At 50.0% G+C, this 24,178-nt stretch overlaps 3 protein-coding genes across 3 annotated transcripts; all 3 read left to right on the top strand.

Moving 5' to 3' along the window:
- Window positions 1-1,249: 1,249 nt before the first annotated feature.
- LOC141734017 (keratin, type II cytoskeletal 6A-like) lies at window positions 1,250-5,952 on the top strand. The gene is made up of 9 exons (XM_074565160.1): window positions 1,250-2,309; window positions 2,702-2,916; window positions 3,219-3,279; window positions 3,400-3,495; window positions 3,764-3,928; window positions 4,401-4,526; window positions 4,922-5,142; window positions 5,413-5,447; window positions 5,553-5,952. Exons 1-9 carry the CDS (start codon window positions 1,824-1,826, stop codon window positions 5,762-5,764), a joined length of 1,617 nt encoding a protein of 538 aa, XP_074421261.1. The 5' UTR covers window positions 1,250-1,823; the 3' UTR covers window positions 5,765-5,952.
- A 1,455-nt stretch (window positions 5,953-7,407) lies between these two features.
- LOC141733842 (keratin, type II cytoskeletal 75-like) lies at window positions 7,408-14,245 on the top strand. The gene is made up of 9 exons (XM_074564789.1): window positions 7,408-8,010; window positions 8,413-8,621; window positions 11,343-11,403; window positions 12,054-12,149; window positions 12,341-12,505; window positions 12,862-12,987; window positions 13,122-13,342; window positions 13,619-13,653; window positions 14,046-14,245. Exons 1-9 carry the CDS (start codon window positions 7,597-7,599, stop codon window positions 14,243-14,245), a joined length of 1,527 nt encoding a protein of 508 aa, XP_074420890.1. The 5' UTR covers window positions 7,408-7,596.
- A 662-nt stretch (window positions 14,246-14,907) lies between these two features.
- LOC141733840 (keratin, type II cytoskeletal 71-like) lies at window positions 14,908-24,154 on the top strand. Its single transcript, XM_074564788.1, has 16 exons — window positions 14,908-14,971; window positions 15,800-15,923; window positions 16,494-16,592; window positions 17,308-17,365; window positions 17,434-17,559; window positions 17,961-18,274; window positions 18,645-18,729; window positions 18,967-19,036; window positions 20,145-20,602; window positions 21,100-21,308; window positions 21,819-21,879; window positions 22,145-22,240; window positions 22,488-22,652; window positions 22,806-22,931; window positions 23,301-23,521; window positions 23,908-24,154. The coding sequence occupies exons 1-16, from the start codon at window positions 14,908-14,910 to the stop codon at window positions 24,152-24,154; spliced, it is 2,523 nt and encodes an 840-aa protein (XP_074420889.1).
- The last annotated feature ends 24 nt before the right edge of the window (window positions 24,155-24,178 follow it).

Here is a 24,178-nt window from a genome sequence, read left to right as displayed (position 1 = left end):
GCTCCATCCCTCGGCATCCAAACAAGGCACTGGGAGCGACTTTCAAGCATCTTGCCTGCGCTGGGATAAGTGCCCGTGTGCACAGTGCTACCACACACCATGCACAGGGCGAGTCGAGCCAGCACACGTCTTTCACCAGAGAAATGCACTATTTCATAGAATCACACAATGGTTTGGGTTGGAAGAGATCTTAAAGACCATCCCATTCCAAGCCCCTGCCCTGGGCAGGGACACCTCCCACCAGCCCAGGTTGCTCCAAGCCCCGTCCAACCTGGCCTTGAACCCTCCAGGGATGGGGCAGCCACAGCTTCTCTGGGCAACCTGGGCCAGGGACTCACCCCCCTCACAGCCAAGAATTTCTTCCCCACCTCTCATCTCAATCTCCCCCTTTCAGTGTAAAACCCTTCCCCCTCGTCCCATGGCTCCCCTCCCTGCTCCAGAGTCCCTCCCCAGCTTTCCTGGAGCCCCTTGAGGGACTGGAAGGGGCTGGAAGGTCTCCCTGGAGCCTTCTCTTCTCCAGGCTGAACCCCCCAGCTCTCTCAGCCTGTCCCCACAGCAGAGGGGCTCCAGCCCTCCCAGCATCTCCGGGGCCTCCTCCGGCCCCGCTCCAACTTGTCCATGTTCTTCCTGTGCTGAGGACTCCGGAGCTGCACGCAGTACTCCGTGTGGGGTATTTGACCTTTCCTGGGTGCTACGCAGAATAAGAGTAGAGGGAGTTGTCCGTGAACAATGTCGTAAGCCCAGATCCCACGCACTGAATTTCCTTGTGAGCAAGAGATATCGGAGGGGAAGGATGACGGGCATGGGGAGGACAGCCTGGGAACAGGCTTCACGCCGTGTAGAGACAAGGTCACCCCGTGAGTCAGGAAACAGCCCAAAAATCTGAGAAGGTGAAGCCCTGAGAAATCGCCAACTCAGGTTTTGCGTCGTCATAGCCAACGGTAACTCCCTCCCAGGTCAGATTCCGGCATTTCATCATTTGCTGTCAGTCTGAATCAGGATGAAACGTAGATACGTTTCAGAGAAAGAAAAGGTCTGAAAATACCAGTTGAAAATCCCAAACTACCTTACGTGTCCTTCCCGCTCCCCAGCTGGTTTTTGAGAGCTGATGTTCCGAGATGTCCACTAACACTCTACCACCATCCTGGCTTTCCCTCCATTACCCCTTTCTCCCTCTTGTATCAGTTTCAGTTTAAATGACTCTTGTTTGGGCATGAGAACAAGAGTCCAGAATTTCCGACAAGTTGGGGCCTGAGGAGCTGATGCCCCGCTGGGGTTTACTCAAAACCACAGCAGCAGGAAAACACAGACCCGCAATAACAGATTTCTCAGACCTCGGACCACTGCACTGCGAAATAACGTGCCTTTACGCAACAGAGGGATTGATTCATCCACGAAACAGAGACGAGCGAGCGCTTGCCCAACACAAGGAACCATCTCCTGCAGAGGTGAAAAGAGGGAGTGGGAAGGGGATGGCTGCGAGCGAGAGTTGAGCAGGCAGTATTTAGTGTTTTCCCAGATATTTCAACAGCCAGATCATGACCGTCACAAAAAAAAAAAGAAAAAAAAATGCAACTCCTGCACTTTGTGAGTGCTTCGTAGGTGCTGGTGCTCATGGTGAACTCACCGTCTGCGCTGCTGCTGGGTGTGCCGAGCACAGTTAATCAGTAAGATGTGCCCCACGCCAGACCCATCCCCAGCTAGTCAGGGTATAAAAGGGCCAGTCCCAGGCTGGGGGAGCACAACTTCGCCTTCCTGCCTTCATCCACCTTCCTCGCCGCTTCAGTCTTTCTTCAGCTCTCACCCTGCTCACATCAACTGCCATGTCTCGCCAGTGCGCTGCAAAGAACCAGAGCAGAACTGGCTTCAGCGCTGCTTCCGCCTTCATCCCAAACGCCAGCAGCACCAGCTTCTGCTCACGTACTGCACCCCAAGGTGGAACCTGCGGTACCGCCGCTGGGTATGGAAGATTTGGTGGAGGTTTTGGAAGCAGGAGCCTCTATGGTCTTGGTGGATGCACGAGGATCTCCGTGGCCGGAAGGGGTGGTGGCTTCTGCGGACCTGCAGGTTTTGGTGCTGGCACTGGGATCTCCTGTGGCTTTGGTGGTGCAGCTGGTGGTGCCTTTGGCTTTGGTGGTGGCATGGGTGGCCCTGGATTCCCTGCTGGGGGCATCCATGAAGTCTCAGTCAACCAGAGCCTTCTGAAACCTCTCAACCTGGAGATTGACCCCAACATCCAGAGCATCCGTAAGGATGAGAAGGATCAGATTCAAACCCTCAACAACAAATTTGCCTCCTTCATTGACAAGGTGAGACATAAGATTCTTTGGTTATGCTGTGTAGATTCTTCAGTGGGGAAGCACAAACAAGGGCAAGTTGTATCTTTATCAGCAATTTCTAACATCAGCAGCCTGGGAATAAAACCCGAGGGGTTCCAGGTTGGAGACCATTCATCCATCACATTAATGCTGAGACGAGACCAGTCAACAGGGAGCAAATGGTGACACAGAGTTTGCAAAGAGGGCAGGAATGTTCACATTAGATGTGCAATACTTTCTCACCCATATAAATTGTCAGCTCTTCCCCGAGGGCTGAGAGCTCCCACCTTTCAGCAAGCGAATCCTTGCAGGATTGTATTTTGCCTCTCTTGGAAAATCATCCTGAAATCACAGTTTCTGAAACATCTCCTTTCTCTACACAGGTCCGATTCCTTGAACAACAAAACAAGGTCCTGGAGACCAAGTGGGCCCTTCTGCAAGAACAGGGGAACAAAACGGTCAGAAACAACATCGAGCCCCTCTTCGAGACCTACATCAACACCCTCAGGAGGCAGCTGAACAGCTTGCTGACCGACAAGGAGAACTTGGGAGGGGAGCTGAACAAGGTGCAAAGCCTTGCCGAGGACTTCAAGAACAAGTAAGTCCATCCGTTTGTGGTCTTGCCTGGAGGGCAAGGTGGGCTGCGATTGCAGCTCACTGTTGCGTTTGTGTGATCAAACGAAAGAAGGCCTTTTTGCCGATATAATCTTCTGAGTAAGGCCCAGGCCAAGTTTAGTATGAGACATAATCGGTCTCACCATGACCGAAAGTCACCGGCAGACAATTATAGGGATGAAGGTACAAAAATCTACATACAAAAAAAAAAAAAAAAGTCTGGTCCTGAAAATATGAAATAACTTTTGTACAAACCGAGTCCAACCCTCCATTTCCATCCCGCAGATACGAAGAGGAGATCAACAAGCACACAGCTGTCGAGAACGAATTTGTGATCCTGAAGAAGGTGGGTGCACACACGCTGTGCCTCCCAGCCCCGCACAAGCGTAGCAAGAAAAACATTCGTCAGCTTTTCCTCTGCTTCTCCGAAAACCGCTTCATTTTTGTGATGTGTTTCCTCTCCTAGGAGGTGGACGCTGCCTACATGAACAAGACAGAGCTGCAAGCCAGGCTGGACTCCCTTATGGAGGAGATCAATTTCCTCAGAGCCCTCTATGAAGCCGTAAGCACCAGCATTTACGTCCTTCTCCCAGTTTCCGATGTCCTTGCCTTCCTTTCCCACTTCAGAGGCTCAGCACTGACTTTTTTCTCATTCTGTTGCACTAAATAATTCAATGTTTTTTCCACATCACCTGCTGTCTTAATCCTGCCTGAAACTGCCTTGGAAAAATCCCTTTGTCCACCCAGGTCTAACCTGGGGGGTTTCCTCCCTCTGAGCAACATTGGTGTCTCCAGCCCGCGACTCACCCAAATACCCGCTGCTTTTGCAGGAGCTCTCTCAGATGCAGACCCAGATCTCCGACACCGCTGTCATCCTGACCATGGACAACAACCGCAGCCTGGACATGGACAGCATCATCGCAGAGGTCAAAGCGCAGTACGAGGACATCGCCAACCGCAGCCGGGCGGAGGCCGAGTCCTGGTACCAGAGCAGGGTGAGCGCCCAGAAAGTTTCTGCGATGGAAAACCCCCACTCCCTCCCACCAATCCCCATGTCCCCTTTATAACACGGGATGTCCAGATTTAATAATCCTATCAAGTCTGGAAGTGCTAATTTGGGATTGAGAGCATACACATACTTCTGAGTGCAAACACCCACATGCCCACGCTCTGCTTGGCTCCAAAATCACTATGTTTTACCTTTATGAGGACATCGCCAACAGAAGCCGGGCTGAAGCAGAGTCCTGGTACCAGACCAAGGTGAAGAAACTGGGGGTTTCCGTGTTGTTATCTTCATATCTTGTCTTGAACAGATAAAGTCTGACTCTGCCAAGAAAGCCTTCCCAAACATTCCATCTTGCGCAGCAGCCACTCTGGGCTCCAGGGAGGACTCACGCTTTCAGGCACCCTCATTACTCCAAAAACGGTGGACTTGTCCTTAACTGCTTGTTCCTCTCTCTGTGACAGTACGAAGAGCTGCAGGCCACGGCCGGCAGGCACGGCGACGACCTCCGTAACACCAAGCAGGAGATCTCCGAGCTCAACCGCCACGTCCAGCGCCTGCGCTCTGAAATCGACAGCGTGAAGAAACAGGTAAAAAGCAACGTAAAGGCATAAAACTGAACTCTCGCAGTGGTCTAACCTCTTGGTTGTCCAGCCAACTCCAGGGAATAAAAATAAATGCATCTCAGTGAGCTCTGCTGGATCAGGAATGCATACGACAGTATTCATCTCAGAGCAACAACGTCACTACGAATAACTTAACACAATATTAGTAAATCTAAGGAGATGTAAAGAGATGTGGAGTTAGATCAAATCCAGGTTGTGACCCAGCTCAGAACATGGATCGATTCAATGATTGTTAAGATCACACCTCTAGATGTTAAACCAAAGTCTTCTGTATCTAGACCAGGCATCAGGACCTCAGGGTACAGAGAACTGGTCTGTGATCTAGATAAGGAACAGGACCCACTGTTTTTGCTCCACAGTGCGCCAGTTTGCAGACGGCCATCGCAGATGCCGAGCAGCGTGGGGAGATGGCCATCAAGGATGCCAGAGCCAAACTGGCCGAGCTGGAGGCCGCCCTGCAGAAGGCCAAGGCCGACCTGGCCCGGCAGCTGCGCGAGTACCAGGAGCTGATGAACGTCAAGCTGGCCCTGGACATCGAGATCGCGACCTACAGGAAGCTGCTGGAGGGCGAGGAGTGCAGGTGGGGGCAGTTTTATATCCCAATTTCTAGAGGTGCAATGGAGTCATAGACCCTTGTCAGGTTTAGACTTCCCACGTTCAGAAGACCTGAAACCCATTTAAAGGCAAACAATTGCCCATGAAGATGAGTTATTTGGGAAGATGGCAGCCTTTCGCACAAACTTTCTAATTTCCACCAAAAATATTTCAAGGAAAATCTCCTGCCTTTTCAACCAGCTCCTGTTCATGGGTTCCCCTTGAATTCTTACTGGCTCCTTTTGCTCCCTAACAGGCTCTCTGGAGAAGGTGCCGGCACAGTGAATATCTGTAAGTAACTTTAAAAGATTGTTTGGCAGCTTTTACATTTGTCTCCCTGCCACTCGGAGCCCACTGTTTGTGGATGCCTCTAAAGAGAGTGTTCTCCTCTTGCAGCTGTGACCAGAACTGCTGTAGGAACGGGATACGGAAGTGGAAATGGTCTCAGCTTCGGAGGCATCAGTGGGGTTGGAGGTGGGGTCTGCGCTGGAGGAATGGGCTTGAGCTCAGGAAGTGGACAAGGCACAGCCGGGTCATGCCTGGCCGGTGGAAGCAGTTCCAGCATGAAGTACGTCTCCACCACCTCTTCAACCAAGAGATGTTACTAAAGCCACGCACCAGCACCGTCCGCCAACCTTCCCCTCGTGTTGTGTGCAATCCTTGCCGTGTTACCTGCAAAAGATTTGGAAGCCAAGGCGGTCTGTCCTTATTTATATAAAAGATGCCATGCTCCTCTTCGTTCCTTGACTCTCTGAAATCTTCATTTCCCAGTATTTGTCTAATAAAAGGCATGTGAAATTAATTCTGTCGCATCCTCCTTTTAATTCCAATTACCTTCTAGGATCTCGGGGAAGAGAGTTGACACAGCATAGTAGAGCTGACGGCAAACAAGAGCCACCCACACAGGAGTATCTTCCACAGGATGGGAAATACCTATTCTTCCTAGTAGGCACTAGAGAAAGCACCCTTTTATCGTAATTTTTATGTTACAGCATCTCAGCATTTCATGCCACCTCGATCGTGCCCAAATCTCTGTAATCATTCAAGGTTTTATGCGATGAGTCACGGAGGGATATAAATCCAGTTTGTCCCAAGAAAGCAAGTACTTCAGCTCACGCTGTTCTGTAGGCGCAGTAGCTGCAGGGGCTAATAAAATGCCGTCACTGCCATTACCACAATTAGGAATGGAAAAGACCCATTAAACCCCCAGACTCACCCTCTTTGGGAAGAATACTGTCCCCAGACACTGGCTGTGAGACAGCTAAAGGCCGCGAGGGTAAGGAGGTTTAGTTCCCCTTCTCCGATACCCTGAAGAGCAGAAACAAGAGATAAACTACAAAAGCACCAGAGCCAAGATTGTCCGGGTTCCGTCTCTGACACAACCCTCTCGAGTGACCAAAGCGCTAGGGGTGAACGTGGCATTATGTGCATGCTGACTCCTAGCCTAAAAAAAAAGACGATATAATAAACCCCAGCTTTTCATTAACTCTCTAGATCTAGGCACAATAACACACCAGTGGAAAGGAATCGGCTCGTCCTCTTCAACACCTGCCCGTCGTTCTCTGGATGCCCATCTTACTCTGGCACCTCTGGAACATGTTTCCACCGACACCAGCAGAACTGGGATTTGGTTTGTTATTTAAACGCTGCCCAGCATCAAACAGGCATCTGATGACCTGGACTTCTACAAGTCAGGCTGGTTTCTCTCCAGGGGATCATGTACTTTTAGCTATCTCATCGTTCAGCACTTTGGCTCAGCAAAGCATCCAGGCTCAGCCAACAAAAAGGCCACAGGTGCCTCCCAAAATATCATCTTTACCAGAAGCACCATCTGTGCAGATGAAGCGCTGCTGGCAAGGCTGAGGAGCGCAGACCAAGACACCTACTTCTCGCCTAGATCAGGACAGGTCACTCCTACCCCAAGACGGCTGTCAATCAGGGAGCAAAGTCAGTTTTTATTTTACCAAAGCATGTCAAACTAGTGTAGAAAACTCTAGATTCCCTCTTGTGGCAACTTCAGTCCCATCAGCTTTAAATTAAATGGGCATCAACACCAAGCTAAAAGCAAGCCCAAAGGGAACTTCCGGACATATATATGTTCTTTTTTTTCCCCACCAGTAATCCCTGCTCTGAAAAATATAGGTTAGAAAATCTGGTTAGCTTTATGAGCCTGAAGGTTGCCAGCCCATCGCATTAGCGAGTCTCTTGATTAACGGGTTGGGAAGGGTGGCCACGTGCCAGCATACCAAACCGATTAGCTCAGCCAACTGAGGTCCTTTGCGGACGAGCCCAGCTCTCCAAAAGGATAAAAGGCAGAGGGGACTCCTGAGCCAAACTCTCAAAGATTTCCACTCATCTGCCATCTCTCCTCTTGTTCTCTGCTCTCGCCACTGTCGAATTTGCACAGAAGTCCGTCGGCATTAGGTCAGGAGGCCTCGCTATGAGCTTCAGTGCTGCTTCTGCCGCTATGCCTGTTAACCGAAGCAGCTTCAGCTCCATGTCCATGTCCCGCAGCAGCGGTGGAGGTGTGGGACGGATCAGCGGTGGTTTTGGCAGCAGGAGCCTTCACAATCTAGGGGCAAGCAAGAGGATTTCCATGAGTGGAGGGTATTGTTCTGCTAGAGCAGGATACGGTTATGGGTCAGGTCACGGGGGGTTTGCATACAGAATTGGTGGAGCTGGGTTTGGGTTGGGAGGAGGACGTGGCCCTGGAGGTATTCAAGGGGTCACAGTCAACCAACACCTCTTGGTACCTCTTAACTTGGAGATCGACCCCAACATGCAGAGAGTGCGGCAGGAGGAGAAGGATCAGATCAAATCCCTCAACAACAAATTTGCCTCCTTCATCGACAAGGTAAGACACATTCCACTTCATCCAGCCTGGCACGTTTGCCATTGTCTGTAGAGCAGGATCAGCACTGCTCTCCACACCTTAAATTTACTTCTAAACCCTTAATGCACAGAGCTAAAGATTTTGTTCAGGTATCTCCATAAATACACCTTTTGCCAGAGCTCTACAGACAGTCTGGATATGGTGCAAATTATTTTTCCAGGTTTCTTTGCAGTTGAATATTGTTCCTGGCTTCCAAATCTTCCTGCCAATGCGCTGTCCGTGACATGGCTATCTAAAGCCCGCTTTAATTTACATTAAAAAAAACCCCGAACTCCCTGATATTAACGCCCCCATCTCATGAAAAATGAGGCAGGTTTTAAGTTGATGATCCCAAATGTTTTAAATTGTTCTGATGGGTTTCAGGTGCGATTCCTGGAGCAACAAAATAAAGTACTGGAGACCAAATGGAGCCTCTTGAAAGACCAAAAAATTGTGAAAAATAACCTTGAACCTATGTTTGACGTGTACATCAGCAACATGAGGAGACAGCTGGAGGCGCTGGGAGGGGACAGGCTGCGGCTCAGCTCCGAGCTGAAGGCTATGCAGGATGCTCTTGAAGACTTCAAGATCAGGTAAGCAACACACACGCACACAAAGAAACCCGTCCAGTTTTTCTTCACTCGATCTTCTTCTTGGATGAGTTAAAAGACCCAGGGCAACCCCAACTTGTGAGAGCTCAGAAAGGACTGAAGGGACTCAGTTCTCCTCACTTTAGCTGCTGTCTAACAGCAGCAACACTCCACCTGTTGCAAGGCTGGGTGTTTTTGCAGGGACAGGTGGACTTTTTCAAAGGCTCAGATGGTCAGACATCCAGAGGAGTTCAGAGTAGCTCCTCAAAAGCCTAGCCTGTCCAGAATCTTAAGCTTTCCAAATGCTTTCAGCTCCTGTGTAGTCATTTTAACACAGACCAGGATGAAATCCGAATCATTACGAGACTACTGAGCACTCTGAACACTCACGTTCTTACTGATGGGGGTCCTTTCCAGGAGAGGAAAAATGTCTAAAAAGAATTAAGTGTGTGCTTAAGCGTCTTCCTCTGGTTTTATTTTTTCCCTTTATTTTTTTTCCTTTTAATTATTATCCCGTCCCTTAATATCAATGTACTGGGTAGTTTTAGCACTTCTGAAAGTCAGGACTCAGCTTCTACCCCATGGAAAGTCGCTGAAATCTCAGGTGAGGGTTTCAGCTCAGCTCATTAACTCTTTAGGCTGTTAGGAGGAGGTGTTCCCTCTCTCATCTGCTCTTTGCGCTTTGGAAAGACATCTATCAAGCGTTAGTGTCTGCTACCATGCCCACGAGGGATACACCACTTAATGGACAGGAATAAGTAAGGAGCTTAAACTGTCAATCTGGAACCAGAAAAACAAGAGGTGAGAGCTAGGAGGTGGCTGCAATTCAAAACAAGGACACGCACTTTCTGCCAAAACCCCTCTGCTCTCCCTTTCTCGGGACATCATGTGCCTGACACTTTCTGCCACCTTCACCAACAGTGCCTCTGGCCCAAAAGCAGCATCGGAACAGAAACGACTGCCCTGGGGAAGAGAAATCACCATCCACAGTCTACTCTGAGCCTTCTTTTTTATGGTTCTCTGTGTCTTCAGAAAATAAATGTTTAACAGAGAAAAAAATCTGTCCTCTGTCCGCTTGGCCATTTAAGACCTCAGGCTCTGCTACGGGTCAGCCATACGGATTTCCTTAATTCATTTTAGGATGGGAAATTCTGGAAACTTTCTGGAGAAAAATATCTTTCTCCATCAGCTACAGAAGAAAGCCCAAAGAACAGAGCTTAGCTAAAATCGCCAGGTTCCAGGTAGCCGACTTGAGATGAATCCCAGCCATAAGCACAATCCTGCTGTTGATTCACTGGGTCAGAGAGTGTCCTCTCCCCTTTCTCGTCACAGGTCCATGGTGAAAGCAATTTTAAATTTGGCAAAGAAATGTCTGACAGTAGCACAGTCCAGAGCAGCGAAGCTGCAGCAGAAATTGCTCAGCTGAGAAAAGACCCTTGGGTGCGGCATGACTTCAGACAAAAAATCCTTTGACAACCAAAGGTCACATTATAGAAGAGGTTCAGACTTTAATCCTCTGCCTGCATCTAACGTAGAGTGGCAAATATTCTTTCTGGCTCCAGATCAGAGGATCTTGGGGCAAAAGCTCAATTACATCATACGCATTGCTGGGCAGGGACCATCATCTTGCGTTGTGGCAACAATGCCGACACCTACCAAAAGGCCGTGACTGCTTCTTCCTCTTTGCCTAGGAATTTGTTCTTCTTACCTTTATTTATTTTACACTTTGTGGATCCCAAAGTATTCTTCCAAATGATTTGCTCTTCTGAGTCAAATACTAATCCATACAGCAATTAGAAATTAGACATATACCAAATTAGTTTTCCTCTTCTACGTGGCTAAGAGCTTAGAGACACACAAATCTATATACAGGCTAGGACTTAACTTAATGGAAATTATTTTAAGGGCTGGATATTCCTGATGTGAAGAAATCTTTCCCCATGAAAGGGTCATGAAAGGCTAACGTTTTATTAGCTGCATGGACTCTTCCCTTTGAACTCCTGTCTCTCATCTCCCCCGTGTAATCGTCTCATTTGAGCTGGGCATCAGTCCGCCCTTATTGCTGATTTTTATCCTTTCCGAAGAGTGGGACTGGGCGCTGCTGGTGATCCAGACCTTGGCTCTCCTTACCCAGGCCATCGTCCTCCCTCCTTCCTGGCCATCGCCAGCTCTCCCGAAGCCACCGCGGGAGCTGGCGTCAGAGATCCCGGCTCTTCTGACTAACCCAGGTGTGGTGGTGATGAGCTCAGCTTCGGCTCCACCCAGCCCTCCCGGCCTGAGAAAATTTAGAGAGTATAAGGCTCCCATTCACAGCGAAAACTTCTGGGAGGATAAAACATGCCTTTAATGAAGGCCTGCAGTTTTTCTCGATGGCCTCCTCCCACCACCTAGCCTAAGGGTGCTGTCTTTCTATCATAATTGGTGAGATACATATATCTAATAACACTGTGTATAACACATGCACTGCAGAGCAAGGACAGATGTGCATTGTTAGATAGCTATTTTTGCTGTTTCTTCCAAATATATATCACAGAATCATAGAATAGTTTGGGTTGGAAGGGACCCTTAAAGGTCATCTAGTCCAACATCTATGCATTGGTGGTGGGAACCGACTCTAGTCTCTCCGCAAGCCCCCTGCAATGAGCGCGTGGAGGAGGGGTTTCCATCCACCCACAGTGGACAGGGTGGGTTGCAGTACGGATGCTCATCTCCTCTTCCCGACAGGTACGAAGAGGAGATCAACAAGCGCACGACTGCAGAGAATGACTTTGTGTTGCTGAAGAAGGTGAGGCGCCAACAACAAAGAAGGGACACACTTTTTAAAGGCAAAATACATTTGAATGCAAATAACCCTTTTTGTCCAGCCGTGCCAAGCTGGGCAAAGCACTTAGCAAAGGTGTAGTCATCCCTCCTTGAAGCAGAAACACCCAGTTGTGCCAGTGTGTCAGTCCTTGGCAATAGCTCGTTCTTGTTTTGGGCCCCTCATCCAAAATTCAGGTGAGTCCTGGTCCCCCAGGTACCAAATCAGATCTGGGTCATCCATCCCTTGTCGTCACTCTACCAGATGCTCTGCCACTTCTGCAGCCTTTCTGTACTCATTCCCACCCTCCACAGCTCCCCGATCCCAACTGCAGGAGACATAATAAGGAACTTCCACTATTTCAAGCATTGTCCAAAATATCTATAGTGTGCTGGCAAAAAAAGGGAAATTCAGTGGCTTGTGACATGTCAAAAATTGCTTAGATCTGTGGACATCATCCTTCCCTCCCCCCAAAAAAGCATGGAGGGAAAACTCCAGTTCACTCTTGGCTCTGTTTAAAGGCACAGAGATCAAGAAAGTCTTCAGTTCTAGTTCCTATTAAATGACAACTGGTCTTTGTACAAGGATGTAGACAGGCAAGGTTTGGTTCACTACCTTTGCTGTCGTGGTTCCAGGATGCAGATGCCGCCTACGTGAACAAGGTGGACCTGGGGACCAAGGTGGAAGCACTGACTGATGAAATTAACTTCCTGCAAGCCCTCTACGAAGCAGTAAGAATCTCCCAAATTTACCAGTTCTGCTACTTCCTCATTCTCCTGGTACCAACAGGATCAAACCAGCCTGCGGGAGCTGTTGGGAGCTGCAGTTCCTCCCCATTCCCACCCCTCCACCACACACCATCCCTGGGACAAGCACAACAGTGAATGGTTCGGGACTGAGAACCAATTCGTTTGACCTACAGGAGCTGTCCCAGATGCAGTCACAGATCTCCGACACCTCCGTGGTCCTGTCCATGGACAACAACCGAAGCCTGGACCTCAACAGCATCATCGCAGAGGTCAAAGCGCAGTACGAGGACATCGCCAACCGGAGCCGGGCGGAGGCCGAGTCCTGGTACCAGAGCAAGGTGAGGATGTGACAATTAACTAGGTGAGCTCGGAGAATTTTTGTTTAGCATTTCTCAAAGGCTATTTCATACTGGAGAGTGCAAAGAGAGAGGACAGGGGAGTAGGGTGTAAAATGAAGTCAATTTGATAGGATTTCGTCTAGTTTCTTGTACTAATGTAAAAATGCCATGTTGACAATGAGAGAGGGAGGAGGCAAATACGCCAAAGCTCATGAGGAAGAGCTTGGATTGAGTACAAAAAGAGACAGAAGATCTGGTCAGGAGAGGATCAGAGCAAGGCCAAACTCTACCAGTGAGCTCAAGCTCCTGCCCAGGTCTGACTGTGCCCTGGTGTCTCATGTCCCTGCCCATCTCAGTACGAGGAACTGCAGCTCACAGCTGGCCGGCATGGGGACGACCTCCACAACACCAAGATGGAGATCTCCGAGATGAATCGCATGGTCCAACGGCTCCACTCAGAAATTGATAGTGTAAAGAAACAGGTACAGTGCACAGGACCCCTCCAAACATGGGGGCACCTCCATCTCCACGACCTTGCTGTACCCTTGCAAGGGTGCCTGGAAATTGGGGTCCAAACCCACTGGGCAGACACCAGACCTATTTCCACTTCTGTCAGTGCACCAGTTTGCAGACGGCCATCGCAGATGCCGAGCAGCGTGGGGAGATGGCCATCAAGGATGCCAAAGCCAAACTGGCTGAGCTGGAAGACGCTCTGCAGAAGGCCAAGGCTGACCTGGCCCGGCAGCTGCGCGAGTACCAGGAGCTGATGAACGTCAAGCTGGCCCTGGACATCGAGATCGCGACCTACAGGAAGCTGCTGGAGGGCGAAGAGAGCAGGTGGGTCGCTCCCCCTTCCAAACCAAACAATGTCCAAACCCATAAATGTTCTTACATTTGCCTTGCAACGAGAGAGGCAAGGGCCACAAAAACTTGCAGAGAAAACACACCCCTATTCTGCACCATTACAGGTGTTATTTCAATTCCTGTTGGACGCTTATCATCAGACCTTAACACCCCAGACCATTCTGTTATCCAGTGTCCCTGGTGCCAAACTCTTCCTTGAAATTGTCCTAAATAACAAGCCCTTCCTTCTCTGTCCTCTCTTTCTTGCAGGATGGCTGGAGAAGGCGTTGGTGCAGTGAATATTTGTAAGTAATCTGGCTCTTAAGCAACAGATTGAGTATTCATTGAGTTATTCCTTAAATGTACCTGGAAACTGTGTATAAGAATGAAAATGAGCTCTGCAGCTAGTAGTGACCAGCACAAAAATGGAGTATACTTAGGGTTTGGCAGAGCCTGATACATCTTTTCTCTGACCAGCTCTGAACTGGAAAGGTTTGGTACAGCGAGACTGTCCCCAGGAGACTCAGATGTCTAAGGCCAATTCTGCTACAGGATTGGAAGCCAGAAAATAAGATGTGTGAAATACAGGCAGTGGGAGACTGTCCAAGAAAAACTATGAATGTGTGAAGCTAGAGGTTGAAATTCCTTTGTAATATTCCAAACAAACTAACCCTCTGCCCATGGTTTCCCATCACAGCCGTGGTCTCCTGCGGGAGCAGCTCCGGAGGTGGGAACACGCTGGGGCTGGGGTCAGGCTTCAGCAGCAGGTTCAGCGTGGGGGGGAGTGGCGCCAGCAGCGGGACCTGCCTGGCCGGTGGATTCAGCTCCGGCACGGGAAGCAGCTCGAGCATGAGGTTTGTCTCAAAAAGCACCACCAAGAAGAGCTATCGGAGCTAAGCCGCGGCAGCACCCAGCTCACCCGGAGCAGAAGAGGTTGAGCACCACCTCCTGCTGCCAACACAGAGCCTACTACCACCACCCAAAGAGCCACGCTTATCACCTGCCCGTCAAGGGAAAACATATTCCCAGCGCTACCTATGGGCTTGGGAGAGATGCCTCCCTGGGTCCAACTAATTCCTCTGCATAAAGCCTCACCCAGCTGACCAGAAGCCCAGCGTCGCCCGTCAGCAAGTAATCAGCCCTCCCACCATTGGGCACCGTCGCTAGAGCACAGCTTGCAGCTTCCCAGCGCTCTCTTTCACTCCAGTGCCCTGGTGCAAATCCAGAGCAGACGCAGGACTTGGATTTACACCAGTGTATACGAAAGCAGGACGTGTCCCTTCAGCCAGCGATGACAGAAAGCAGGAGGTGGATTGAGACCACAGTCTCTTGTGCTCCCTGCTGCTGGGCTTGCTCTCCCCAAAGGCTGAAGCCAAAACATCTTTCCATTGAGAGTCAGTTGCTGTCAGTTGCTGTTTCCCAGTTCCTCTGGCACCGCTGCTGTTCTGTAACTCTACCTGCATCCAAAAAGCCTTCATTGCCCGTAGGTGAAAGGGGTTGGCTCTCTATAACGCCTAATTCCTCACCCACCCAGTACATATAGTTTAAGCCGAAAGACCATGTATTCTACAGGTTGCCAGTCCTTGTCTCAGCAGCAAACCGTTCTCCTCTCCAGCAGCCAGAGTGAGCTTAGAGACAGGGGTTAAAAATACAGGAAAAACAAAAAGGAGGAACAGCAGGGTTTGGTAACACAGATTTTGCCTTTGTTCTTAGCTTATTTGTTTTGTTTTGTTTTGTTTTTCTCTCTTCTTTTTTTATGGAAGGAGGAGGGAGGCAAAGGGAGGGTTGGAGAACTATGTGCCAAAATGTACTATCTCATTTCCTCTCCTCTTCTGCTCCTGTTGAACTATATGAGTTTTTTGGAATTTCTTCAATAAACTGCAACCAAACTTACCATGAGCAATGTGGGTTTTCTGTGCCATTACGAAACTCACCTGAAAGTGTAATTTTAGAATAAGGTTTAGAAGATTTGCCATAGGCACTTGCTGTCACTCGGAGCCTTCCCACATCCTCCTCCTCATCCCAGTCCCGGGGAGGAGGGGGAACATTAGGTGTACTGGAGACGGGGGTCACAGAGCAGCAATACCCAAGCGCTTTGGGAGGTTTTCCGGGTTGCACAGCCAACAGAGCATGAGCAGAAGGTGGGGCTGGTTTCACCCGGCCATAAACACCTACATCGGAGCCAGTCACGGGACAGAAACAAACACTTTTGGGTCAAGCGATTCGTTCCCCAGTAACACCTCCCTCTCTCCCTCCCTCCCTCTGCGGGACCAAAAGCGCTCTAGGCAGTTGGCTGAAGATGTCTGCATCGCAGGAGCACTCCAGAAGGTGTTTGAAAGTCGGGAAAGATGGATCCCACACACCAGAGCTAAACTTCTGGAAAGGCTGGTTCCAGACCCGCAGCTTGTGCAGGGAAAATTGGAGGGATTTATCTCCATCCTCTCCCCAAAGCGGCCAACAAGCCGTCGGGCCAAGTGCTAAACAAGGATGCAATCCCAGGGCAGCGCGATGCTCCCGAGCGGAGGTTTTTGTTGGGTCAGCAGATCGAAGCCAGGCTGGCTCAGACAAGCTGGCGGTACTGAGCTCTGCCCAGGTCTGTAATTAAAAACCCAAGAGAGAGAAAGTGAGAAAAGGAGCCAACATGACTTCTTCCATCTCATGGAAGATGCCAACTATCACATGGAGCAGCTGTTTTCCAGCATCCAGGGCCCAACCACGAAAGATGCCGAGCCCTCTGAACTCCTTTTAGGCTGACTCCCAAAAAAGCGCTTAGCACATACAACTCCCACACAGCTTTACCCTAAAATATTGCGCGGCTAAATAAGGCAGGCCAGCTTTCGGGCTTGCATGCATGAACTTCTCTCTGATCCTCTTCATGGAGCAGAACATGTTCTCAGGCCACGGTGAATGCCAAGAAAAATCACATAAAAGCAAATGCACCTTTAAAACAGGCTGAGATTATCAGGGCTGAGCCCTCAGTGTTATCCCACCGGAGGCAAAAGAATTAAGAGGGTTCCCACCCACGGCACACAGCCTTTTTGATATTTCAGCAACGATGGGACTGGAAATCACCTGTTTCATTTCCTAGGAAAGATTTATCCGCCTTTTTCTGCGGAAAAGAGCAGTTTGCTCTTTCTTTTCATAGACCCGCGCTGCAGGATGCGGATTGCGCCTATGTGAACAAAGCTGAGCTGGAAGCCAAGGGGAAGCCCCTCACCCAGGAGAACAACTGCCTGCGGAGCCTGTATAAAAGCTTTTCCTTCTCCGCTCCCTTTTCCTCCACCCCATGCCTCTTTAGGGGGTCCCACAACCCATCGCTGTCGAGATTTTTGCCATTTCATTTGTTGATTGCTCTGGATTTCCAAGGTGTTACTCTTGGATTGCATGGGCAAGATCCTAAGGAATCTGTTTCAACTTGGTGGTGAAGGTAGAAGCCAGAGAGATTAAACCAGAAAATCTCTCTTTGCGTTGTCTGCAGGGAGCCTGAAGTCACGGCACGCAGAGGACACGGCGTCTCCTCATCTCCGCGCCATGGAGAGCCGCAAGGAAAACGCCTCCAGCACGGAGGACTGAGAATCTGCTGCCACCCCGAGGAAACCACTCGGCTCCAAGCATCCATTTCGGACACCTCTGTTACGGTGCAAATGAACAACGGCTGAAGCCTGGACATGGATGACATCATCGCTGATGTCACAGCTCAACATGACGACATGGCCAAAAGCTGATGCAGAGTCCTGGCACTACAGCAAGGCAACGCACTGAAGTAGTTATGCCCCACTTCTGCCGAGGGCTCTGCTTCTTCGGATTTCCTAATTTGGGTTGAATAGGCTTTTTAGAAGTCTGTTGTCTCAGCCACCTGCTGTGTTTTCCCTACGCGTGGTACATCCTCTGCCGATGTCTTCACACACAGAAGACATTCTTCACTGCTACTGTGTGAATGAGTCATTCATGTCCCCCAGTGACAACGGGTTTTGCCTTAAAGCTCAAGATCCAGGACCGCAGCCCCAGAATCACAGAGTAGGTTTAATTACTGACTCATCTCCTCACTCTGGTATTTATTTTCATCGCGTTTTCTCTCTCCTCAGTATGAGGAACTGAGAGAAACTGCTGGCAAACACGACGACAGCTTGTGTAACACAAGGAATGAAGCTGTGGAGCTGAATCGGGAGATTCAGAGACCGCCTGGAGAATGTCGAAACACCGAAGCCCAGGTACGGATGACTCAGGGGCAATAACCTGTCAATCGCAGTTCCCAGGTCGTGGCTTTCCAAACCTCCTCTGCTAGAGCAAAGGAGCAATAAAGCCAGTTTTGATCGAATACACGCCAGCTGCTCAACTCTAAGACTTGCCTGTAATCCCAAGTAGAGTAAAATGGTCTATTACCACTCAGAACTGAGCTGCCACCAGCAGAGAGCTGCAGCAAGAAGCCAACACAGACACCAAAGTCTCAGCTCGGCAGAGAGAATCATCCTAGAGTTAGAGGTTTCCCTACAGAGTCTGAAAATATAGCAGAGCGCAGGTGGATGAACACACAGGCAGGTGGATTCAAGAGCTCGGAACTATTCAAAGCATGTGCAAACAGGTGGCAGCAATGAAAATCTCCTACCTGCAGAGATGCAAACTGGAAGGAGCCATTGCCGAAGCTGAGGAACACGGGGAAGCGGTTGTCAAAGATGCAAAGTGCCAATTCTCCGGGCTGGAGGTATCCCTGCAGAAGGCAAAGCAGGACGCGGCCAGTGAGTACCAGGAACTGATGAACGTCAAGCTGGCCCTGGACATCGGGATCGTCACCTACAGGAAGCTGTTGGAGGGCGCGGAGAGCAGTGGGTGCTGGTACAACCCTGCAAGATTCTCTCAAGGGAGAGACAGTAACACATCTAACCCCACAACCGCCCTCCACAGTCTGTCTGATGAGCCATCACCTCTGTAATTGCAGCAAACCCCACTGAGACCCAAAGTCCCAGGGGCTGACATGTTCCAAAGCACTTCCCAGCATTTATGGACCCAAACACCTGACAAAGTCAAAAGCTCGCAATGCACTCAAGCAGTCGGGTTTTCCCCGCAAATGGAAGACCTTGCATGAATAAAGATGACGTTTTGCAAAGCCTCAGGTCCCATCAAGCCACTCATCAGCAAGTTTTTCTGAAACAAAACTTTTTTTTTTTTTTTAAATTGAGAGCTTTTTCCATTAAAAAAAAAAAAAGTAGCACCAAAACATTTCACTCCCAACGTGCTCCACCCAATTTAAACTATTTGGCTTAATTGAGCTAGCCCAAAATATTTTGGGGTTTTTTAGAGTCAGTTCATCAACATACTCAACTGCCTTCCCCTGTCGCATTGGAGAACTTGCAGCTTTATCCACCGTCCCCCTCTCCTTTTGGGTCAGGCCCAGCCTCCTGCAACCCCAGTCCTCAGGTTTCTGTCCAAAAGTGCCCTACAGTTGCATTTGGTGTCACTTGTCTCATCAGAAGCAGAAGGTGTTACCTGGGATGACAATGTGGAGAGAAGAGATGCAGCCACAGAGCCATAAAAAACAACTAGAGTCTGGAGGAACGTGGTCTGACCCACCACCACTGGGGACAAGCCCAAGGTTAACTCCAGATCTTCTCATATCCCAGCCCCCTAAGGGCGCCTGCGAGCCATGGAGCCGAAGTGTCCAAGAGCTCCCAGATCTCAAGGGCAAAGCTGGTAATTCTGGCTTGCAATTGTAACCAACCACCGAAGAGGGAAGGGGAAAGAAATGCAGCAAACAAAACAAAATCATTAGTTTGAAACTTCCACCCTGCCCCTACAAAACACGCCGCCCTCCCACGCACCAACGCTCTCCCCGTCCTTCCGAGGACCCGGACACACGCGCCTGTGAACAGCAAAGCCGGGCAGAGTCGCAGCCCTGACGCCACAATGAGGGCATTCGCCCAACGTAGGAGGCGAAGGACCGAGCCTGGCCCTGCCCCAAACCAGGTGGGAAAACCCAACCTTCAATTTGAGGGCTGAGGGGAGGAGGAGACGCCAATTTTCTGAGGATTTGGCCAATAAGAGCGTCTGCAAAAGCTACCATGTTCCAGGCACTGGCTTCAATTTCAACTAATCAGCAATTCCCCTCAAATAAATTACCACGTTGGAAAACACTCGTATCAGCAACCTGCAGAAAAATCACCTTGAGAAATAGATTTGGCCCCACAGATGTTTCCCTGCCATTAACACATGAAGCCTTTTTATAGGCAGAACCAACAAAACGTGGTCATTTAACCTGCCTGCGAGACTTTCTTCATTAATCCTCAATAAAATCACGTTTATTGCTGATGGATTTTATTAAACATTAAGTCGAATCGCATTCTCCTTCAAAGCTCTTACTTGCGAGCTGAGGTACCAGCAAAATGTAAAGATCACCTCTGCCAGAAAAGCATTTTACATTTTCAAAGGCTCAGTTCCACCTCGTCCGACCTATGAAAAGTGGAATGTGCAATTTTTACCACGTCTCCTGAAAAGAATCAACCAGAAAAACTCCCCTAATCTTTGTTGTTATTACGCGAGGCCTCAATATGACCCCTCTGACTTAACAGCATTCTTCAAACCTTTATGGGGCAAATACACTGCCGCCTGCCCTGCTGGTAAGCGCCACATATGCTAAGTAGTTCACATTCTTTGCATCATAAACATTTTGTGGAAGTTTCATGCAGCCTCGCCCCATTTTCCATGCAAATAAAAGGAAGAAGGTGCTCCACTGTGATCAGAGGACACCTGCATCCTGGGATCTGCTCCAGCACATCGCTTGTACCCGTCCCTCTCCCACCAGCAACCATGTCCTGCTGCTGCCACAGCACCAGCTCCCGCCCTGCCATCAGGAATTTCAGCTCTTCTTGTGCAGCTCTTCCCAGGAATCGACGTAGTTTCAGCACTGCCTCGTGTCTCCGGGGTGGTGGCGCGGGCTACCGTGGTGTGGGTTACTTCAGCAGCAGAAGTCTCGATGCTGTGGCCTTCTCCAGGCCCAGAATAGCTGTTGGAAGACGTTCTCCTCCAAGACGTGGACATGGCTTCCGTGCAGCTGGCACGAGGTTCAGCTACCGAAGCGCTGGCTTTGGCTACAGGGTTTGTGGAGCCTCCAGGCCATGCGCCATCACACCCATCACCATCAATGAGCAACTGCTCCAACCGCTCAGACTGGAACTCGATCCCAATGTGCAAACGGTGAAGTACCAGGAGAAGGAGCAGATCAAGACCCTCAACAACAAATTTGCTTCTTTCATTGACAAGGTGAGCTGAGAACCCCTCCCCGGCTCCTGTTCGCAGGCACTACACTCCAAGGGAGGCGTCTAGCGTGGGAAAGGCACAAAACCCTTGTAAAACAACTCATTTTAGACATTGAGGACAACTTGCACAAGGGTGTGAGTCGAACACCGAGGTGTGCGTGAGGCAGCGGGGAGGGTTCAGCGCACAGGCACCGTTGAGCTGATCTCTGGGCCTGACTGCAGGGCGGGGAACAAGATAAAACCAGTTTCATCAGCCTTCCAGTTCCTTCCCGTTCTTCTCTGCACATCCACAATTAATTGCAAATCTCTCCTTTCTAGAAGCACTTAGATTTTTGTGCATTTCCACACGAGTGGCCCAGAAACAGTTTATGCACAAAAGCGCATGGATTAGGATTAGGAAACGTGGCATTCTCACGTACCGAGGGCAGAAACACACATTTCACCGGCTCTCACAAGCCCTTCATCCTCATCTCGTTTCCTATTTTCCTTTCTGGGATTCAGGTTCGATTCCTGGAACAGCAGAACAAGGTGCTGGAGACCAAGTGGAGCTTTCTGCAGGGTCAAAAGCTCCGCAAGAATACCATCACGCCCATGCTAGAGACTTATACTGGTAACTTGAAGAAGCAGCTGGACGCACTGGGGGGCAAGAGAGCCCAGTTAGAAACAGAGCTGAAAGCAGCACGGCAGGTTTTGGAAACCAACAAGAAAATGTAAGTTAAAAACCAGAGAAATGTGAGTTAAGGGCTCAAAATGTTGTTCAAGATTTGTAAACAGACAGAGACTGTGAACTTTTCGTGGCAGAAACCAGAGAACTAGTAGGTAGATGGAGAGATCTATGAGGATCTCAGTATATAAAATAAGGTCCCAATTTGCAGAGAAACAGAGGAAACGGAGGATGTCCCTCTTCCAGGTTCTCTTTCTCTTCTTCCTAATTCAAGGAATTAACATTTGGAACGTTCAGCAGCTATTTCTTGTTGCAGAGGTCAAACAAAAACACTTCTGCTGCAAATTTGTAAAGACGCAGAAACCTCTCTGAAAACATGTTTGCCTTCCCATGGGCTACGGAACAAGACCAAAGCATTCCAAAACATTGTCTGGGGAGACGGGAAAAAAAAAAATAATAAATTAGGAGTTTCACTTCTTGAAAGAAGGCCTGCAGAAACCCAAGCAAAGATGTAATTGCGCTGAACTCAACCAAAATCTCCCATTTTCCCACACAGGTACAAGGACGAACGCAGCCAGCGGACATGCACCGAGAGGGAGCTCATTGCCCTGAAGAAGGTGAGCAAGGGGCTGTTTGAACTCGGCTCTCCGGGTTCAGGTCTTTGGGGTGCACGCAGGGATTTATTTCCCAAAAGCAGCACACAGGACAAGTACAAGCAGGAGCTGGTGCTTGGGTTTGCTTGAACTCAAATGAGCAGCAACTGCGTAATTGGGAGCTGGCGCACGGTCACGGTACCAGCACCGAAAGTCCCTCACCCCAAGGGCAGCCCCGAGTCTGCTCTCGCTAACAAACTTCCTTCTTCTATCCCCAACGCGTCTCCAGGACGCAAGCTGTTTTTTCTTAAACAAAGAAGAGCTGGAAGCCAAGGTGGAAAGCCTGAAAGAGGAGGCTGAATTCCTGAGAACGTTCTATGAGGAGGTAAGAAGCCTCACGATTGCTCCAGCCATTGTTTGCATTTCCCAACTGGATTTTGAAGTTGCTTATCCCAAAGGAGAGGGGAAGAGGGGGTAACACAGGGCAGCGGGTATCGCTTGTGGTGAATGGGGAGAGTCGGCAATTCATGCGTGCATGGTCATCGCAAAGGGGAACAGAGCTGCACAGTGTGGGTGACACCAGCTCGGGGACCAGCATCTCTCTGATCAGCTCAACCCCATGTCGCCGTCAGGAAACCCACCAGCTGCGGGCCCAGATCTCACATACTTGGGTGGTGATGCAGATGGACAACAGCCGAGATCTTGACCTGGATGGCACCATTGCGGACGTCAAGGCTCGGTACGAGGACATTGCCCGCAGGAGCCAGGCAGAAGCACAGGCCTGGTACGAAAGCAAGGTGAGAAAACCCAGCAGAGGGAGGATTTGGGTACAGTTTCTCTTTTCAGACCAACTTCAAACCCAGAGAAACACCCCCGACTCTTCTGATTTGCCCTGATTTAACTCAAAGCATATGTTTTTGGGCTACACAACGTCTTTTGGGCTTTTTTAGTTTGAGGAGCTGCGAGTCACTGCAGGCAGAAACGCCGACAGCCTGCGAGAGACGAAAAATGAGATAGCTGAGTTGACACGGGGAGTCCAGAGACTGAACGGAGAAGTGAGGAGCGCCATGGACCAGGTGAGCGCGGCCAGGTCTGGGTGTTTCAGCAAGGCAGAGAGTGAACTGCTGTTCTCGCAAGCTCCCACAACTAAATTAAATGGTGCTGTACCACCTTACAAAGGGTGTTTATGAGCTGGGACTCCGCAGCTCCAACTAGGGCTGCGTTAAAGCCGAACTCATGCAGTGCCTGAAGGCGGATGAGGCTACAGCATCCCTACCGTCAACACAAGGAAGCACTGAAACCGCACGCCCAGCTCCCTCAGAGGGCACTGCATGTCCATCTTACTCCCGGATACTCAACCAGACTTTAAACCCATCTCTTGATAACGCGGTACGTTTGAAGACAGCAAAAGACAGCTAAGACTGACCATGTCTTGCTCCTCGCAGCGCTGCAAGCTGGAAGCCGCCGTGGTTGATGCTGAGCAGCGTGGGGAAAGCACTGTCAAGGATGCGAAGCAGAAACTCTCTGAGCTGGAGACAGCCCTGCAGCAGACCAAGGCCAACCTGACCCGGCAGCTCCGCGAGTACCAGGAGCTGATGAACGTCAAGCTGGCCCTGGACATCGAGATCGTCACCTACAGGAAGCTGCTGGAAGGAGAAGAGAGCAGGTGGGTGACAGATCCCAGCAGAGCTGCAAAACCTACTGTAGGCGCATGTGTTGAAAGGAGAAAAAATTGGCCAGTGCTGCTTTGAGCTGCAAGTCACCTATGCAGCCCTGATGCAGACAGGTTCGTCCCATCTGTCCTAACAGACCTCCACCAGTGCAAACCCAGCCAAAGAGCCAGTTCCACCGCCTCCAAACAGCGAGAGACAGGCCAGAGAGGGTCAGGCTCACGTTTCAGGCCAAAGGGCTTTGCATTTGAGACAGGCTGATAACGTGCAACCCCTTCCCATTCTCTGCAGGCTCCGTGCAGAAGGCAGCTTCCCCACCAACAGCCGTAAGTTGGAGCATTCACCTTCTACCAAACTCAGGTACTTTCTGCCTTTTCTCCAGGGAGTTCCCCAAGCTGAAACTCAGCTTTGCTCTGCCTTTTGCAGCTCTCTGCCATTCGCAGGGGGGTCTCGCCTACGGCCTCGAGCCTGGCTTTGCAAGCACCCATGCGTCAGCCAACAGAAACCAGACCAGCGTGGGGGTCTGCGGCACAGCGGCGAGCGGCAGCGAGGGCAGTAGCAGCAGGAGCACGAGGAGCTCCCACGTGAAGGTGGTGTCCATGACCAAGTCAGCCAGGAGCAACGCGTAAAGAGCTGTAGATAAACGGCAAGGC

This window comes from Larus michahellis, chromosome 22 (genome assembly GCF_964199755.1).
Source record: "Larus michahellis chromosome 22, bLarMic1.1, whole genome shotgun sequence".
Classification (NCBI taxonomy): domain Eukaryota; kingdom Metazoa; phylum Chordata; class Aves; order Charadriiformes; family Laridae; genus Larus; species Larus michahellis.
This window is presented reverse-complemented; position numbering and strand designations above follow the sequence as displayed.

Excerpts from the sequence above, each read along its gene's own strand:
- LOC141734017 (XM_074565160.1), top strand. The coding sequence starts at position 1,824 with ATGTCTCGCCAGTGCGCTGCAAAGAACCAGAGCAGAACTGGCTTCAGC. Across the intron at positions 3,929-4,400 it reads AGTCCTGGTACCAGAGCAGG|TACGAAGAGCTGCAGGCCAC; the intron begins GTGAGCGCCCAG and ends TCTCTGTGACAG. Across the intron at positions 4,527-4,921 it reads TCGACAGCGTGAAGAAACAG|TGCGCCAGTTTGCAGACGGC; the intron begins GTAAAAAGCAAC and ends TTTGCTCCACAG.
- LOC141733842 (XM_074564789.1), top strand. The coding sequence starts at position 7,597 with ATGAGCTTCAGTGCTGCTTCTGCCGCTATGCCTGTTAACCGAAGCAGC. Across the intron at positions 11,404-12,053 it reads ACTTTGTGTTGCTGAAGAAG|GATGCAGATGCCGCCTACGT; the intron begins GTGAGGCGCCAA and ends TCGTGGTTCCAG. Across the intron at positions 13,343-13,618 it reads CTGGAGGGCGAAGAGAGCAG|GATGGCTGGAGAAGGCGTTG; the intron begins GTGGGTCGCTCC and ends TCTTTCTTGCAG.
- LOC141733840 (XM_074564788.1), top strand. The coding sequence starts at position 14,908 with ATGTATTCTACAGGTTGCCAGTCCTTGTCTCAGCAGCAAACCGTTCTC. Across the intron at positions 17,560-17,960 it reads GTCGAAACACCGAAGCCCAG|AGATGCAAACTGGAAGGAGC; the intron begins GTACGGATGACT and ends TCCTACCTGCAG. Across the intron at positions 18,275-18,644 it reads TCTGATGAGCCATCACCTCT|AGTCAGTTCATCAACATACT; the intron begins GTAATTGCAGCA and ends GGGGTTTTTTAG.